The 17,681-nt window shown below is 45.1% G+C and overlaps 1 protein-coding gene across 1 annotated transcript in view; it reads right to left on the bottom strand.

Annotated features, from left to right (window-relative positions):
• Nucleotides 1-4,018: 4,018 nt before the first annotated feature.
• The window catches only part of LOC140397989 (proline-rich protein 29-like), a 61,724-nt gene continuing 48,061 nt past the window's right edge, over nucleotides 4,019-17,681 (bottom strand). Inside the window, exons 5-6 of the mRNA XM_072486231.1 lie at nucleotides 9,750-9,820; nucleotides 4,019-4,187 (exon numbers count right to left, since the gene is read on the bottom strand). Of these exons, the coding sequence (XP_072342332.1) occupies nucleotides 4,156-4,187; nucleotides 9,750-9,820 (103 nt within the window). The 3' untranslated portion in view covers nucleotides 4,019-4,155. The remainder of the gene's footprint in view (nucleotides 4,188-9,749; nucleotides 9,821-17,681) is intronic.

Raw genomic sequence — 17,681 nt, 5'->3', positions numbered from 1 at the left:
TTCCAGATCCTAACCACTCACTGTGCGAATCTGCCTTCACCACACTCACAGACAATACATTCTAGATCCTAACCACTCACTGCGTAAAACATTTTCCCTCATGTCACATTGGTTCACTGGCCAATCACTTTAAATCGATGTCCACTGGTATCGAACTCCTCCACCAATGAGAACAGTTTATCTCTATCTATTCTGTCAAAACCTCTCAAGACCAATCAAATCTCCTTTGCCATTCATTCCTCAAGGGCGAACAGCCCCAGCATCACCAAGTTGTCTGATCCATTATAAGTGTGATGTATTACATTTTGCTAAAAAAACGTAAAGATGTCATACAACACAATCAAAGCAAACACTGGGGGTTATCTTTAGAGGGATATAATGTTAAATCACATTTGGAGAACTATGTACATTTTTGATCACCTCATTATAAAAAGAATATCAAGGCACTGGAGTGGATGGAAAAAATATTTACGAGGATGACACCAGAAATATCAGGGAATAATTAAGAGTCTGTGCTTCCGCTCTTATAGAATAGAGTTAACAGTGCAAAAGAAGGCCATTCGGCCCATCGAGTCTGCACCGGCTCTTTGAAAGAGCACCCTACCCAAGCCCACACTTCCACCCTATCCCCATAACCCAGCAACCCCATCCAACACTAAGGGCAATTTTGGACATGAAGGGCAATTTAGCATGGCCAATCCACCTAACCTGCACATCTTTGGACTGTGGGAGGAAACCAGAGCACCCGGAGTAAACCCACGCACACACGGGGAGAACATGCAGACTCCGCACAGACAGTGACCCAAGCTGGGAATCGAACCTGGGACCTTGGAGCTGTGAAGAAATTGTGCTAACCACCATAGAACATAGAACATAGAATAATACAGCGCAGTACAGGCCCTTCGGCCCACGATGTTGCACCGAAACAAAAGCCATCTAACCTACACTATGCCATTATCATCCATATGTTCATCCAATAAACTTTTAAATGCCCTCAATGTTGGCGAGTTCACTACTGTAGCAGGTAGGGCATTCCACGGCCTCACTACTCTTTGCGTGAAGAACCTACCTCTGACCTCTGTCCTATATCTATTACCCCTCAGTTTAAAGTTATGTCCCCTCGTGCCAGCCATATCCATCCGCGGGAGAAGGCTCTCACTGTCCACCCTATCCAACCCCCTGATCATTTTGTATGCCTCTATTAAGTCTCCTCTTAACCTTCTTCTCTCCAACGAAAACAACCTCAAGTCCATCAGCCTTTCCTCATAAGATTTTCCCTCCATACCAGGCAACATCCTGGTAAATCTCCTCTGCACCCGCTCCAAAGCCTCCACGTCCTTCCTATAATGCGGTGACCAGAACTGTACGCAATACTCCAAATGCGGCCGTACCAGAGTTCTGTACAGCTGCAACATGACCTCCCGACTCCGGAACTCAATCCCGCTACCAATAAAGGCCAACACTCCATAGGCCTTCTTCACAACCCTATCAACCTGGGTGGCAACTTTCAGGGATCTATGTACATGGACATCTAGATCCCTCTGCTCATCCACACTTTCAAGAACTTTACCATTAGCCAAATATTCCGCATTCCTGTTATTCCTTCCAAAGTGAATCACCTCACACTTCTCTACATTAAACTCCATTTGCCACCTCTCAGCCCAGCTCTGCAGCTTATCTATATCCCTCTGTAACCTGCTACATCCTTCCACACTATCGACAACACCACCGACTTTAGTATCGTCTGCAAATTTACTCACCCACCCTTCTGCGCCTTCCTCTAGGTCATTGATAAAAATGACAAACAGCAACGGCCCCAGAACAGATCCTTGTGGTACTCCACTTGTGACTGTACTCCATTCTGATCATTTCCCATCAACCACCACCCTCTGTCTTCTTTCAGCTAGCCAATTTCTGATCCACATCTCTAAATCACCCTCAATCCCCAGCCTCCGTATTTTTTGCAATAGCCTACCGTGGGGAACCTTATCAAACGCTTTGCTGAAATCCATATACACCACATCAACTGCTCTACCCTCGTCTACCTGTTCAGTCACCTTCTCAAAGAACTCAATAAGGTTTGTGAGGCATGACCTACCCTTCACAAAGCCATGCTGACTATCCCTGATCATATTATTCCTATCTAGATGATTATAAATCTTGTCTCTTATAATCCCCTCCAAGACTTTACCCACTACAGACGTGAGGCTCACCGGTCTATAGTTGCTGGGGTTGTCTCTGCTCCCCTTTTTGAACACAGGGACCACATTTGCCGTCCTCCAGTCCTCTGGCACTATTCCTGTAGCCAATGATGACATAAAAATCAAAGCCAAAGGTCCAGCAATCTCTTCCCTGGCCTCCCAGAGAATCCTAGGATAAATCCCATCAGGTCCTGGGGACTTATCTATTTTCAGCCTGTCCAGAATTGCCAACACCTCTTCCCTACGTACCTCAATGCCATCTATTCTATTAGCCTGGGGCTCAGCATTCTCCTCCACAACATGATCTTTTTCCTGAGTGAATACTGCCGAAAAATATTCATTTAGTATCTCGCCTATCTCTTCAGACTCCACACACAATTTCCCATCCCTGTCCTTGACTGGTCCTACTCTTTCCCTAGTCATTCGCTTATTCCTGACATACCTATAGAAAGCTTTTGGGTTTTCCTTGATCCTTCCTGCCAAATACTTCTCATGTCCCCTCCTTGCTCGTCTTCGCTCTCTCTTTGGATCCTTCCTCGCTACCTTGTAACTATCCATCGCCCCAACCGTAACTTCACACTTCATCTTCACATAGGCCTCCTTCTTCCTCTTAACAAGGGATTCCACTTCCTTGGTAAACCACGGTTCCCTCGCTCGACCATGATACCGTGCTGCCCCGAAATGAGAAGACTTCATACTTCTCTAATAGAGGCCTTTAAATTATGAAAGGTTTGAATAGACTGTGTCGTAATATGCATTTAACGGATTGCAGCATGACATCACCATGACATCACCAGAAAAGAAATGTGTCATGCAATCTAGTTTCAGTTTCACTCTAGCTTTTGAACAGCTCTGCTGCTGATGTGCTTTCAAGCTTTCTCTTCATGTATATCTGTTCCCATGTGCCTAGTCTAAATAAATTAATCCACAGCATGTTTATATAACCCCTCCTGAGTGATTGGTGCCTTAATATTGTTCTCAGGTGGGAAACAGCATAGCCAAAGGCCATCAATAGAACAGAACAGAACAGAATTTCTGCAGTGCAGAAGGAGATCACCCAGCCTATCGAGTCTGCACCGACTCCTGGAAAGAGAACGCTACCTCGGCTCACGCCCTAACCCTATGCCCGCATCCTCACACAATCTTTTGGACACTAAGGGGAAATTTAGCATGGCCAATCCACCTAACCAACACATCTTTGGACTGTGGAAGGAAACCCGGAGGAAATCCACGCAGACACGGGGAGAATGTGCAAACTACACACACAGTCGCCAGAGGCTGGAATTGAACAGTGCTAATCACTGTGCCTCTGTGCCGCTCCCAAATATAAGGTAGTCACCAAGAAACCCAACAGGGAATTCAAAAGAAACTTCATTAGTCACAGTGGTGAGATAGTGGAACTCTCACACGGAATGATTGAGGCAAATTGTAACAATGTATTTGAGGGGAAGCTGGATAGGCACATGAGGTACATGGTAATATAGAGTTTTGTACATAGAGTTAGATAAGGAAGAATGGTAAAAAAATCAAGCAGAACATAATTGCTAGCAAGACCTGTTTGGGTCCTGTATATTTGGTGTCAATCTTCTTCAATTCTCAATGAAGAAATGAAACCAGGAAGCACCCAGCTTGCTGTACAAAAAACAGGACAATGTTCTGTCCTGGGGGCCTGTAGGGAATGTATGCCGTTTGCAGGGTCCTGTTTTTTGTTTCAGTTTTTACGGCTTTTTGTTTCCCTGGGGAATAGACAATTAAAAGAGTGTTCAGCAGAGCACCATATACGAGCCTGCGATCATCAAAGCAATAGCACAGATAAGTCCTGCCAAGTGCACATTTATTGCAATGTTTACAGAGTCTCATTTCATTAGCTGCTGGTGCTCAGCCTGTCAGGTTTTGGCAGTCAAGGAACCAGACGTGTGGTTTGTGGAAGGATGTCCACCAAACATGGGACTCATCACATTTGGCCATCAGCCACATCGTAATACTCTGCAGAGTGAAGAACAGATTATCAGTGACCTTCAAAAACAATTTGATTAAGAGTTGATTAAGCCTAATTGGAAAATGCACTGCGCATTACCTGAGAGTGTGGGGGAGGCAGATTCAAACGCGAACTGAACATATTTCTGAAGAGAAAAACATTTGCTCGTTTTCTGCCCTTGAAAGGGGTTTTGGTTTATTGGATTTTGTCGTTAAATTGGAACAGCTAAGGGGGAATTCAATAAGTGTTATATACATAGTTTACTGTAGCTGTTGTGTTGTCTTTATGTTTGTAATTGATAAACTTACAAACATCTTTCCTTGGAGATTTCAACCTACAATTAGATATCACCTTTAGAATCATAGAATACCTACAGTGCAGAAGGAGGCCATTTGGCCCATTGAGTCTGCACCAGCCTACTTAAGAAAGAGCACCCTACTTAAGGCCACACCTCCCCCTATTCCCGTAACCCAATAACCCTATCTACCCTTTTGGATACAAGGGCCAATTGAGCATGGCCAAACCACCTACCCTGCACATATTTGGATTGTAGGAGGAAACCCGAGTACCCAGAGGAAACCTACGCAGACAATGGGAGAAGGTGCAAACTCCACACAGACAGTTACCCGAGTCCGGAATTGAACCTCAGTCCCTGGTGTTGTGAGGCAGCATTGCTAACCACTGTGTCACCATGCCACCCCTTGAAGGACTTCACAGGAATATTAGATGAAAATGAATACCTACCAAAGCTGGAAACATTAAAGAAAGTAAGACTTGCATTTTTATGTGCCTTTCTTAACCACCAGGCATCCCAAACTGTTTTACAGCCAATTATGTTTTCTTTGAGGTGTGGTCGCTGCTATAATGTAGGAAACTTGGCAGCCAACTCACACATAGGGAGCTCCCACAGACAGCAATGTGATAATGTGATAATTACTGTAGAAGTTTAGAACGGTTCGAGCCTGGAATGAGGCCATTTAACCCATTAGGTCTGTGCTGGCTCTGTGACTGGTTTGTCGAGTCCCTCTCCCCCAACCTTTCCCTGGAGCCCTGCAAATGTTTTTCTCTTCAGAAATATGTTCAGTTCGCGTTTGAATCTGCCTCCCCCACACTCTCAGACAATGCATTTCAAACCCTTGCCATGTGAGTGTCCCTTTATGAAGGGTTTGATCTCTTAGCATGTGACTTGCAGCACGGCTTCAGTGATGTCAATTTCTGGGTGGAGCTGGGCTGTGGCTGTCAGGTGAGAAGGGGTTTATTTTGGTTTCAGTTTTCGTTTTGTTGCTTTGAACTGCAGAAGGAGAAAGAAGTGTTTTCCTTGTTTTTAAAAGCTGTTCTAGTGAAAAGCACATCGGGTGTGGCAAAACTGCTGTGGTAATTTTAAAGATAAGAGTTGTTTTCCAGAAAGAGTTTGAAACTGCTCAGAATCTCAGGGAAACGACCAGTCCCATTCAAGTGAGAATACAGTGTGCTGGGCCATGCCCTTGAAAGGGGTTTTGGTTTATTGGATTTTGTCGTTGAATTGGAACAGCTAAGGGGGAATTCAATAAGTGTTATATACATAGTTTACTGTAGCTGTTGTGTTGTCTTTATGTTTGTAATTGATAAAAAAACGTCTTGCTGTGTTTACATATATATGTTAACTACATTCTAAGAATAAACCTTGTTTTGATTATAGCGCCTAGGAAGTCTGATGAATCATACCTGAAACAAAGGCTTTTGTGCTCATCTTAGCCAAATTCAACAGAAAGGATATAGGTCAGGTGAACTTCATAATACACTTTGGAGTTTCTAAACCCTGTCCCATAACTCACTCACTCACCGCTTAAAAACACTTTTCCTCATGTCGACATTACTGTTTTAGACAACCAGCTTAAATCTGTGCCCCCTGCCAATGAGAACAGTTTCTCCTATCTACTCTATCAGGGCCTTCCTGATTTTGAACACCTCTATAAAATCTCCTCTTAATCTCTGCTTCTCTGAGGAGGGCAACCCCAATGTCACACTTCTCTGCGGTAACTTCCATCGGACAGCTGCATCCCCCCTCACCCCCCCAATCCCCCAGGCTCTACCAGCCAATCCATGCCCTCTTGAGGTTTTTCACTATCCTTCTGACAGTTTACAATAATTCCAAGTTCTGTGTTATCCACAGATTTTGAAATTGTGCCCTGTACACTGAAGTCTGGGTCAATTATACTATATCAGTTAAAGCAGGCATCTTCACACTGACCCTGGAATACCCCACTATATATCTTTCTCTCATCACCCATTCACCACTGCTTTCAGTTTCCCACCATCCAGCCAATTCCATACCCATGTTGCTATTGTTGCTTTTATTCCATGGGCTTCAACTTTGCTGACAAATTTGCACGAGGGATTTTATCAAATTCCTTTTGAAATTCCACGACTACACAATTGCAATGGCCTCATCGACTGTTCACTCGATTACCTCATTAAGAAAATTAAAAAAACACAATTTGCCGTTTCCAAATCCGTGTTGTCGTTCCTTAATTAACCACATTTGTCCAAGTGACTGTTAATTTTGTCTGAATATCCAGAGCATCATTTTTGCGATGTGTATTGAGGGATATTTATCGGCCAGGACACCAGGGAGAATGATTCTATTCGCTACTTCCAAAGAGTATCATGAGAGCCACAGAATCCCTACAGTGCAGAAGGATTCAGCCCATCGAGTCTGCCCTGACCCACTGAAAGAGCATCTTCCCAGGCACCCTTACCTGCCCTATCCGTGTAATCTCATGCATTCATCATGGCCAATCCACCGAACCTGTACATCTTTAGGCACTAAGGGGCAATTTAGTCATGGCCAATACAGCTAACCTTCACATCTTTGGACTGTGGTGGGAAACCGGAGCACTCGGAGGAAATCCACGCTGGCGTGGGGAGAAAGTGAAAACTCCACACAGACAGGCACCCAAGGCCGGAATCGGACCTGGGTCCCTGGCACAGTGAATCAGCAGTGCTAACCACTGTGCTGGCCATCATGCCGCCCCATCTATTATGTGACTTGAGAGGCAGTCATAAATTTGCTGCAAGAGGTGGATCTTCAGGGTCTTGAGAAGAAAGAAGTTTTGGGAGGTACAGGACTTTGTGTCTCCCAATTGTGGATGAGGTGAGTGGGATGTGCACAAGAGGTTGGAGTTGGAGGAGTGCAGCTATCTTAGAGGGATGAATTCTACTGATAAAAATTGGAACATATGTTGAACATGACTGTCCCGCCTAAGCTGCAAAAACAATAATAAGGATAAAGAGAGTGATTACTCCTGATTTTCCCACACACTTCCTCCGCTAACTTCCCTGCTCCCCATTTCCGTCAGCAAAACTACTGCCTCTGCTGGGGGGAATCCAGTACGCGAGGGTGTAATCTTCAAAATAGTGCTCGACCATTGAAGGAAAGATGTCAAGAAGCAATTCACACCAAGAAGAGTGGAAATATCAACTCTCTTATACCAAATAGTTGTTGTTATGGCTGGACCAATTGAGATTGAAATCGGAGAGATTTCTGTTCAGTAAGGGCATCAAGGGGTATGGATTAAAGGCAACTAAATGAATTTGTGCAAATTACGAATGAACCAGCTGAATGGAAGAGCAGGCTGAAGTGGCTGAATGGCCTCCTCGTGTTCATCTGTTCACTTCTCCATGCCAGTGTGTTTCAGTAACTGACTGGACCTGCGAATAGGTGACTATTCACATATTGTATCATAGATTATCATAGAATTTACAGTGCAGAAGGAGGCCATTCGGCCCATCGAGTCTGCACCGGCTCTTAGAAAGAGCACCCTACCCAAGGTCAACACCTCCACCCTATCCCCATAACTCAGTAACCCCACCCAACACTAAGGGCAATTTTGGACACTCAGGGCAATTTATCATGACCAATCCACCTAACCTGCACATCTTTGGACTGTGGGAGGAAACCGGAGCACCTGGAGGAAACCCATGGGGATGTACAGACTCCGCACAGACAGTGACCAAAGCCGGAATCGAACCTGGGACCCTGGAGCTGTGAAGCAATTGTGCTATCCACAATGCTACCGTGCTGCCCCAATTGTAGATTGGTGCTACTCAATCTAACTCTAGGGCTATATGTTGGCTGCCTCTTCGGTGCTCCTAAACCGCCACCCCATGGTTTTTTGGTCTCAGTCCCCAGCTCAACATCAGTGTATGAAGCAAGGCAGATATCCATGCGGCTGAGTGAAGGCCCGTGCGCCGGACCTCATAATTTTGGGGGTCCCATTCCTCGGCTGCGATGCTATTTTTTCAATTGGCGCATGTTTTGTTTTGTTATTTGTTAAATATTGTTGTATTATCTGTAAACATATGCAAAATGTTAGGAAGTAATTGTTCTACATTCCATTGAATGCCTCCAGTTCAGAAGAAGGCCATTTGGCCCATCGGGTCTGCGCCGAAACCTTGAAAGAGCACCCGACCTAGACCCGCTGCCCCACTCAAACCCAATCTAAACTGCACATCTTTGGACACAAATGGGCAATTTTAGCAGGGTCAATCCATCTAACCTTCACATTTTATGTGTAAGTGTTCCAAAGGGCCACATTTCACAGCTTGACCGGAGACTCATGTGGTATGTAAGAGAACCAGTTCAAATCGTTCCGTCTTGTAAAGACAGTATGGCAATTAAACATGAAGAATTGTGACCTTTCCAAACTTAAGGTGTGACTACTAACAATATTTGGGAATAAAAGAGGAAAACAAATCACATAGCATTATTGATGGAGCCTGAAACATGTTATAGTTCCATGTTTTCATGCATTTTACTATATGCTGGTATGTTAAAGGAATTTGGCAAGAGTTTTTACTCTAGCCCAGGTCTTCGGATATTTGAGATGAGGTTTAGAGGAGGGAGAGAATGTAAAAAAATCAAGTTGACACTCAGAAGTGCAGCCTTTGGAAATCCGTACTCCGGCCTTGGGTAACTGAGTGTAGTTTGCATTTCCACCGTGTCTGCATGAATTTGCTTTGGGTGCTCCAGTTTCATCTCACAGTTCAAAGGGGGAGTGGGCCTAGGTAGGCTGCTCTTTCAGATGGTCGGTGCAGACACGATGGCCGAATGGCCTCCTTCTGCACTGTAGAGATTTTATGGTTTGCATAGCAATTAGTTTGTAGCATTTTGCATACAGTTACAGATAACACGATATAATAAAAAATAACAAAACAAAGCAAGGATTTTATGGATCCTATGGCATGTTCTACTTTAAATATTGGAACTCTCAGGGAGAAGGGAAGACCCCATGGTGCAGAAGAACAGTGGAGCGAAAGATGAAATGAATCAGGTTATAGTGTCACGCAATGTCAAACTTAGTAAAAAGACAAAGGTATTTTCAGGTCTGTGAATGGAATGGGGAAAGGAGGATTGTTGGAAATAAGGGAACTGACCAATTGTAATACACCTTAGGGTGCCTGGCCTGGGGTAAGTTATAGTTAAAGGAAACCGCTTTTTAACAGCGACAGCATGGAATATTATTTGGGATGGGGAGGTTTAGGTATGTATTGGGCAGGAGCACAAGGTATTTCATGGTGATTCAGCTTACCTGAAGCTGGACGAACATCAGCCCCAACAGTCCCTGTGGCACTTGGCGGTGGGGGTGGAGGAACGGCTTTACTAGGAGAAAATCCAACAGATTCTGGTAAATTATGAGCCCATTGTAGCGACTAAAGCGACTGTGGCCTATCTAGCCATTTATTCATTGACAATTTTACTGGTTATTCCTGCTGGGTCATGAACAGTTTTACCAACTTTTACTCATAGTGACACAGCCAGTTTTATTAGCTCCGTGTGGCCACATGCATTAAGTTGCTCCATTTTTTGGGATATGGAAAGACAGGTTGAGTACCTTTGGAAGTGTAGTGAGGACACGATTTTGCTGAGGAGTAGATCATTTGGAACATTTGCTTTGCTTTGAGTGGGGAGTCCAAGATTCATATTTACTGGATTTACCTGATGTATTATTGTTAAATTGAAGCACGGTTCAGGATTTGTTCTTTTGCCACTTGCAAGATCCATCGGCCTCGACCCGACACCAAGTCGGGCGCGACAAGGCCGCTAAATCGTGCCCAAGGACTGTGATCTGGTGGTGGGCAGGGGAGATTAAATGACAAAAGATTCCATGATGGCACAGCCAAAGAGAGCAGTGATGAATATAGTAAATAAACAAAGGCTGGCTGGCTGGGATTACCCCCCCCGCCCATTGACGGACGTGGCCCGCCTTTGGCCGGAGGCAGGATTATCTGGTCCTGTTGTCATCAACGGGGTTTCTCGTTGTATGTACGCCCTGCCGCTGGCTAAATTGCTGAATGAAATGAAATGTTAATATTTTTCTTTGCTTCTGTTATATTTTTGTTGTTAGCCGAAAAGCGACACAGAAGTAGAGGGTCAACGCTCTTAAGTTCATAAAGACCTAGTGCAGGGTTTATTTAGAGAGTAATATATATACAGAAAGACCAGAAAAAAGAAATGGTAAAAGACAGTTAAAATGAAATGGGATGAAACCAAAGTGGTCGAAGTGGGGTAGAGCTAATCATCGGAAGTTGTTGAATTTGATGTTGAGACCGGAAGGCCGCATGCCGAACCGGAAGATGAGATGTTGTTCCTCTGGTTTGCGTTGAACTTCACTGGAACATTGTAGCAGGCCAAGGACAGACATGTGGGCATGGGAGCAGGGTCTTGTTCAATGTTCGCTACCAGACGGATGAGCCTAGCTGAACCGCAATTACTTCTCCAGACCCAGCAGATCCAGATTCGAACAAAGGCCACTGTTCCTCTGACCTAAGCTGGGTGCCTGAAGTTAAGTACAGGTTGTCATAGTGTGAGGTGCAATTTAGCTGGTAGTGTTTAGGTTGCATGTATAAGTTAATCTTGGTGTAAATAAAGTATTATTGAACTTGAACTAACTAACTGGTTGTTGGGTCTTTGATCGATATCCAGTTGAACCTTGTGGTGGTATCATTTGATACCTGGCGACTCTGAAAGCTATATAATATCAATATCCAGACAAAAGAAGGGCAACCTTATTGACTGCCATATTTATAGCGAGTAAATATAGCAACATTATTGGCGACCTCTGACGGGATTTGACCCAGAAGTGATTTTGTTACTCCGAGAGAACCCATAAAACGTTTGAATTAGAAACCCAATTTGAAAAGTGAAAGAAACCACCAGTATCGATCAAACCTCAAAGATTTGGAAGTGTGTAGTAATTTGCATACGTACTTACAGGGATATAAGGTAAACAGGTTAGATTTTGTTGCGTAAAACGTTCGGGAGTTGTGTGAACTGGAAAATAGCTTAAGCCATACGCGCTGTTTGCATCACCGCTTTATTCCCCCCTGTCCCAAATTCACGGTAGAGATTACGGTAGAGATACAGAGATTATGGTAGGAAAAGACATAATCGTAGAAATGGCAATGAAGGCAATGGAACGCCTTATGTACCCACAGGAACCCGAGTTCGCAACGACCAATAGAGCAGAGCAGTGTCCCATATGGGAAGAGGAAATTAGGAAGTACCTAAAGGGGAAAGGATGGCTCCTATGGTCTGAGTTTTGTGCAAATGAAGAGACAGATCCTGGTAGTATAGGACAAACTTGGTGGGATAACCTGACCAGAGATCCATAAAAAGAGTTCAGTAAAGTTCGTAAGCCGATGGCAATCATGTCCTGTTTGGCACAATTGCGAGACACAGAGGAGGTTGTGAGGACACTCCGCAGACAGCTTTAGAGAAAGAAAAGAGTAGTGAGGGAAACATTAGCAAAAAAGTAAATGAGCAACTCTGAGAGCATCTAGCAGCGAAGGACAAGGAGATGGCTGATGTCAAACGGGCACACCAATCTTGTCTAGCTCACCTAAGCAGCTTTCAGACACAATATGATAAGGCCTACGAAGACACGCAACGTGCAGTTTTGGTAAGGGAAGAAACGGAACACCAAGTAGAGCAATTAAAGAAGCAATGCGAGGACATAAAGGCAGCCCTATGAGCACTCCACAGTTCCACAACGGAACAAAGGCAGAGTTCAGTAGGTCACGCCAAATGCAGGCAGCAAATTTCACGGTTACAGTCACTGCTCTCAGTGCAAAATGGTTTCATAGATTATCATAGAATTTACAGTGCAGAAGGAGGCCATTCGGCCCATTGAGTCTGCACCGGCTCTTGGAGAAGAGCTCCCTACCCAAGGTCAACACCTCCACACCCTATCCCCATAACCCAGTAACTCCACCCAACACTAAGGGCAATTTTGGACACTAAGGGCAATTTATCATGGCCAATCCACCTAACCTGCACATCTTTGGACTGTGGGAGGAAACTGGAGCACCCGGAGGAAACCCACGCACACACAGGGAGGATGTACAGACTCCGCACAGACAGTGACCCAAGCCGGAATCGAACCTGGGACCCTGGAGCTGTGAAGCAATTGTGCTATCCACAATGCTACCGTGCTGCCCATTTCAGGGGCACCTTTGGACCAAATTTAGACCAGGAAGATGGCCCCATTTGGCAGGAACTTAATGAAACTGCCCATCGATACGTAAACGGAACAGAGATTCAGAATAGATTCCCCCAGGCCCCGAAAAGGAAAGCTCCTGCACCACCAACTGCACAGGCAGCACACATCCAGTCACCATGCAGTGCAGAGTACCGACAGAAGACCAACCCGATTTTGTGTACACCACTCCACTAACCATCACCCAGTGAACGGATGCCCGTGATAAAATAGAAACCTTTCAACCCACATCAGACCCACACCATTTCTTTGAGCGAGTTAGACAACAGACAGTCTGGACGAACAGGAGCAAGTGAAATTCATGAGCCTTGACCCATCCGTTAGTTCAGCCCTTCCCGACCCACAAAATGTTGGAGGAGGTAGCTTCCAGGATATGAAGACAGCTATCCTAGATGCAATTGGCTATAATAGAGGAGATCCCGTAGAACGACTCAACCGATGGAGGCAGAAGAAAGGAGAGCATCCAACAGCATTTGCTGGACACCTCTGGAAACACTTCACAGCAGTATTTAGCCCGTGCCCATTTAACTGCAGACAATACGGCCAAATGGACCCGTATTTAAGTCTCCTACGCCACAGATGCAGGATAAAAAGCATGTGCAAAGTATGACCCTCAGACGCCACACACAATAAAGTGTGGGTTCTGAAGAGACTCTCTAGAGCTTGGGAACAATCCCTACATAAAAAGGCAGAGCAGGAGAAGGTAGAAGCAAACATGAATCCAGTTAGGACACATCAAGACCCCACATGGGTAAATGAAGGTAGAAATGACACACAGCACCATAAAGCACAGGGATGCTAAAATTGCGGACAGAAGGGACATTACGCCCGAAAAGGCAATGCTACCCCCCGAACCAGCAACGGAATCAGCATGTAAATGCCCCACATAGGAACAATGCCAGGCCGATTCACAGCATTAGCGCCCGTTCAGAATAATTTGGCCATATTTGGCACCGATTGATGGTGTTCGGACTCCCCAACTTGGGTCTGCGACATGCTCTGAGACAAGTCCAGAAGACCGGTAGTCACAGGCACAGTCCTGTGTAGCATAAGTGTAGTATAGGTAAGGACAGTTAGAGGGTTCCCTTTGTGTAAAGAAGTTAAATGAATGATTGAATGTCATAGTGCCCCCTTAGAATTTTTATAGATGTGTGATGTATTAAAATCTTAGGTAAATGTTCCAATCCATGGGGCAGAGTAGTATAGAACCTGTCCTTGATTAAGGGTTCCCGGCACACCAAAGAACAGATGAAGATTCAGTAGTGTGATCCACCATCCTTCGCCTTTGGGATCAAGAGGGCGGACTGTAGCCACCTGGGATGGCCACTTACAAAGAAACATGGACATTTGCAAAGACTCAAGGGAAATATGGCCAATACAGGCTCAGAGCCTAAGTATATATTTGTAAGCAGAGAACCAGACAGTATCGAAACCCCCAGCCGATTTGCATTCGAATGACCCATTTCCCTAAGACAAAGGACTGGTACTCAGGTATCCAATACAATTCCAGACACATCGGCGCCACTCCCTTTACTCAGGAAGCATAAACAGCAAGGTCAATGACCGCTTAGGCCATGCCCAGCCATCAAGGCACCTACCCCTTTATTGGCTCAGATCGAAGGCAGTGATCGAAGTCTGCCAAATTATTGGGTCCAAACCTAAGGACCGCCCAAAAGAGTGCAAAACCCCCCAAGGATAAAGAGGGACACTGCCATGTGTTCGATCTCTTTTGGACCTGGCGCTCCGGCAACTTCTATCTCCAACTGTGGCACCACGATCAGAAGCAAATCCAAGTTCAACGCCCGCTACCAGACGGATGAGCCTAGCCGAATCGCAGTTACTTCTCCAGACCAGCAGATCCAGATTCAAACAAAGGCCACTGTTCCTCTGACCTAAGCCAGGTGCCTGAAGTTAAGTACAGGTTGTCATAGTGTGAGGTGCAATTTAGCTTGTAGTGTTTTGTTGCATGTATAAGTTAATCTTGTGTGTAAATAAAGTATTATTTAACTTGAACTAACTAACTGGTTGTTGGGTCTTTGATCGATATCCGGTTGAACCTTGTGGTGATATCATTTGATACCTGCCGACTCTGAAAGCTATATAATATCAATATCTAGACAAAAGAAGGGCAACCTTGTTGACTGCCATATTTATAGCGAGTAAATGTAGCAACAGACCAAAGGTGCTCAGCAAAGCAATCACCCAATCTGCATATGGTCTCTCCAATATAGAGGAAACCACATTCGGAGCAGTGAATGCAATAGACCAAATTGATAGAGGTACAAGTGAAACGCTGCTTAACCTGGAATTAATGTTTTGGGCCTGGGATGTTAAGCATGGAAGAGGTAAAGGGGCAGCCTTTACACATTCTGCAATTGCATGGGTAGGTGCCATGGGTGATGGGAGACGTGTTAGGTATGGTGGAGGAGTGAAGTAGATTATTTCGGAGGTAGCGGTCTCTGCGGAATGCTGATACCGGGACTGAAGGGAAGATGTGTTTGGTGGTGGCATCACGCTGGAGTTGGCGAAAATGGCAGAGGATTATGCTTTGCATATGGAGGCTGGTGGGGTGAAATGTGAGAACGAGGGGGATTCTATCATTGTTTTGGGAGGGAGGGGCGGGGGTGAGGGTAGTGGCGCGGGAGATGGACCGCACACTGTTGAGGGCCCTGTCAACAAATGTAGGTGGGAAATTACAGATGAGGAAGAAGGAACACATTTTCGAAGCACCATTTTGGAAAGTGGCATCATCGGGACAAATGCGAAGGAGGCGAAGGAGTTGAGAGAAAGGGATGGAGTTGTTACAGGGTGTAGGGTGCAAAGAGCTGTAGTCCAGATAGCTGTGGGAGTCAGTGGGCTTGTAATGCATATTAGTAAATAGTCTATTGCCGGAAATGGAGACCGAAAGATCAAGGAAGGGAGGGGAAGTGTCTGAGATGGACCAGATGAAAGTGATGGAGGGGTGGAAACTGGAAGCTGGAAGCAAAGGTGATGAATTTTTCCAGGTCCAGACGAGAGCATGAAGCGGCACCAAAATAGTCATCAATGTACGGGTATCGGAGTTGTGGGAGGGGACCCGCGTAGGCCTGGAACAAGGAATGTTCCACATACCCATAAAAAGGAGGTTGTTAGGACCTGCGAACTGGAAGCTGTCAATATGATGCAGGCATCAGAGGAATCCCGGATGTAGGTGGGGAGGGAATGGACCAGTGGAGTGAGGATGGAGTCAAGATAAGAGGAAATAAGTTTGGTGGGGCAGGAGCATGCTGACACAATCGGCCTGCCAGGACAGTCCTTTTTGTGGATTTTGGGAAGTAGGTAAAAGCAGGCTGTCTGGGGTTGGGGGACTATGAGGTTGTAAGCCGAAGGGGGAAGGCATCCGGAGGAAATGAGGTCGCTAACGGTGTTGGAGATAATGGCTTGATGTTCAGTGGTCTGGTCGTGGTCCAGGGGGAAGTAGGAGGAAGTCTGTGAGAGTTGGCGCTCAGCCTCTGCAAGGTGGAGATCAAATATTCATGACATTGCTTTATACAATTATGTTATCTATACATTTACACATTAGTAGACAGCCTCTTTGGAGGATGTCTGTCTCTTATAGGTAATATTTGAAGTTCAGGAATCTGGCCGTTCAAGATCACGGACGTCTGGTTCACCTTTTTGTGGTACATCTTGAGAAACTAACTCGGTATCTGTACAGTTTTAACTGGTGATTCTGTAGTGACAGATTCTGTCAATTCCTCTGTAGTAGACCTCGATTCTGACATATCTCTGGCCATTCACTCCAACGGGAATACTTCTGGTGAAGACTCATTTCATTAATTTTGTGAACTAGGAATTGGTCAGCATGACATTGCCAAACTCTTTCATCGTCTATCTGGATGGTGTAAGATATCAGACCTGTCTTTGCAAGGACGATGGTCGGTGTCTATTTTCCATTTGTCATATAGCTCCTTTGAGTTTTACTCTGCCCTCGAAAATAGTGCTTGTTGTTTGACAATTTCTGAAGTACCAGATGGTATCAAGAGGTGGAATTGCATTCTCAATTTCCTCTTGAAGAAGAGTCTGACTGGTGATTTGCTACGCCCGATGCAATCTCGATCACGCCAAGCGTGATCAAGATAATCATATTTTAAAAAGCTATTAGGCTCATATAAATATGCAGTGTAAAGGTCCTTCCTGTTTGGTCCTGTTTATTCCCTTACTCCCCTTTCTTTATTAATTTTTGCCGTTACCTTTTTGATCCATGGATGATGAATGAAGGCAAGCAGCCAGTATCTTTAATTCAAACAGAACAATCTAAAAGGCTGTGCTGATTAACAGTGGAGAGAGTAGCCTGCTGGCACCAAGAAAGAGCAAAGAGAACATCACAGCACAGGAACAGACCCTTCGGCCCACCAAGCCTGCGCCGATCCAGATTCCTTATATAGACCTCTACATATTGCCCAAATGATCTCCATCCCTCCATTGCCCACCTGTTCATGTGTCTATCAAGATACATCTTAAATGTTGCTATCGTGCCTGCCTCCACAACCTCCACTGGCAACGCGTTCCAGGCGCCCACCATCCTTTACTTGAAAAAGTTCCCCGCACATCTCCCCTAAACTTTCCCCCTCTCACCATGAACCTGCGCCCCCTTGTAATTGAGTCTTCCACCCTGGTAAAAGATTCTGACAATTCGCCCTGCCTGTACCTCAATCAGGTCTACCCTCAGTCTCCGTCTTTCCAATGAAAACAATCCGAGTTCATTCAACCTCTCCTCATAAAACACCCTCCAGACCAGGCATCATCCTGGTAAAAATTCTTTGCACTCTCTCCAAAGCATCCATGTCCTTCTGGTAGTGTGGTGACCAGAACTGCACGCAATGTTCCAAATGTGACCTAACTAAAGTTTTATGTCACTGCACATGACTTGCCAACCATTGTACTCAATATCCTGTATGCCTTCTTGACCAAGCTTGGATAAGC

This window comes from Scyliorhinus torazame, chromosome 21, assembly GCF_047496885.1.
Source record: "Scyliorhinus torazame isolate Kashiwa2021f chromosome 21, sScyTor2.1, whole genome shotgun sequence".
NCBI lineage: Eukaryota > Metazoa > Chordata > Chondrichthyes > Carcharhiniformes > Scyliorhinidae > Scyliorhinus > Scyliorhinus torazame.
Note: the sequence above shows the minus strand (reverse complement) of the source record. Positions and strands in the feature narration are given on the sequence as shown.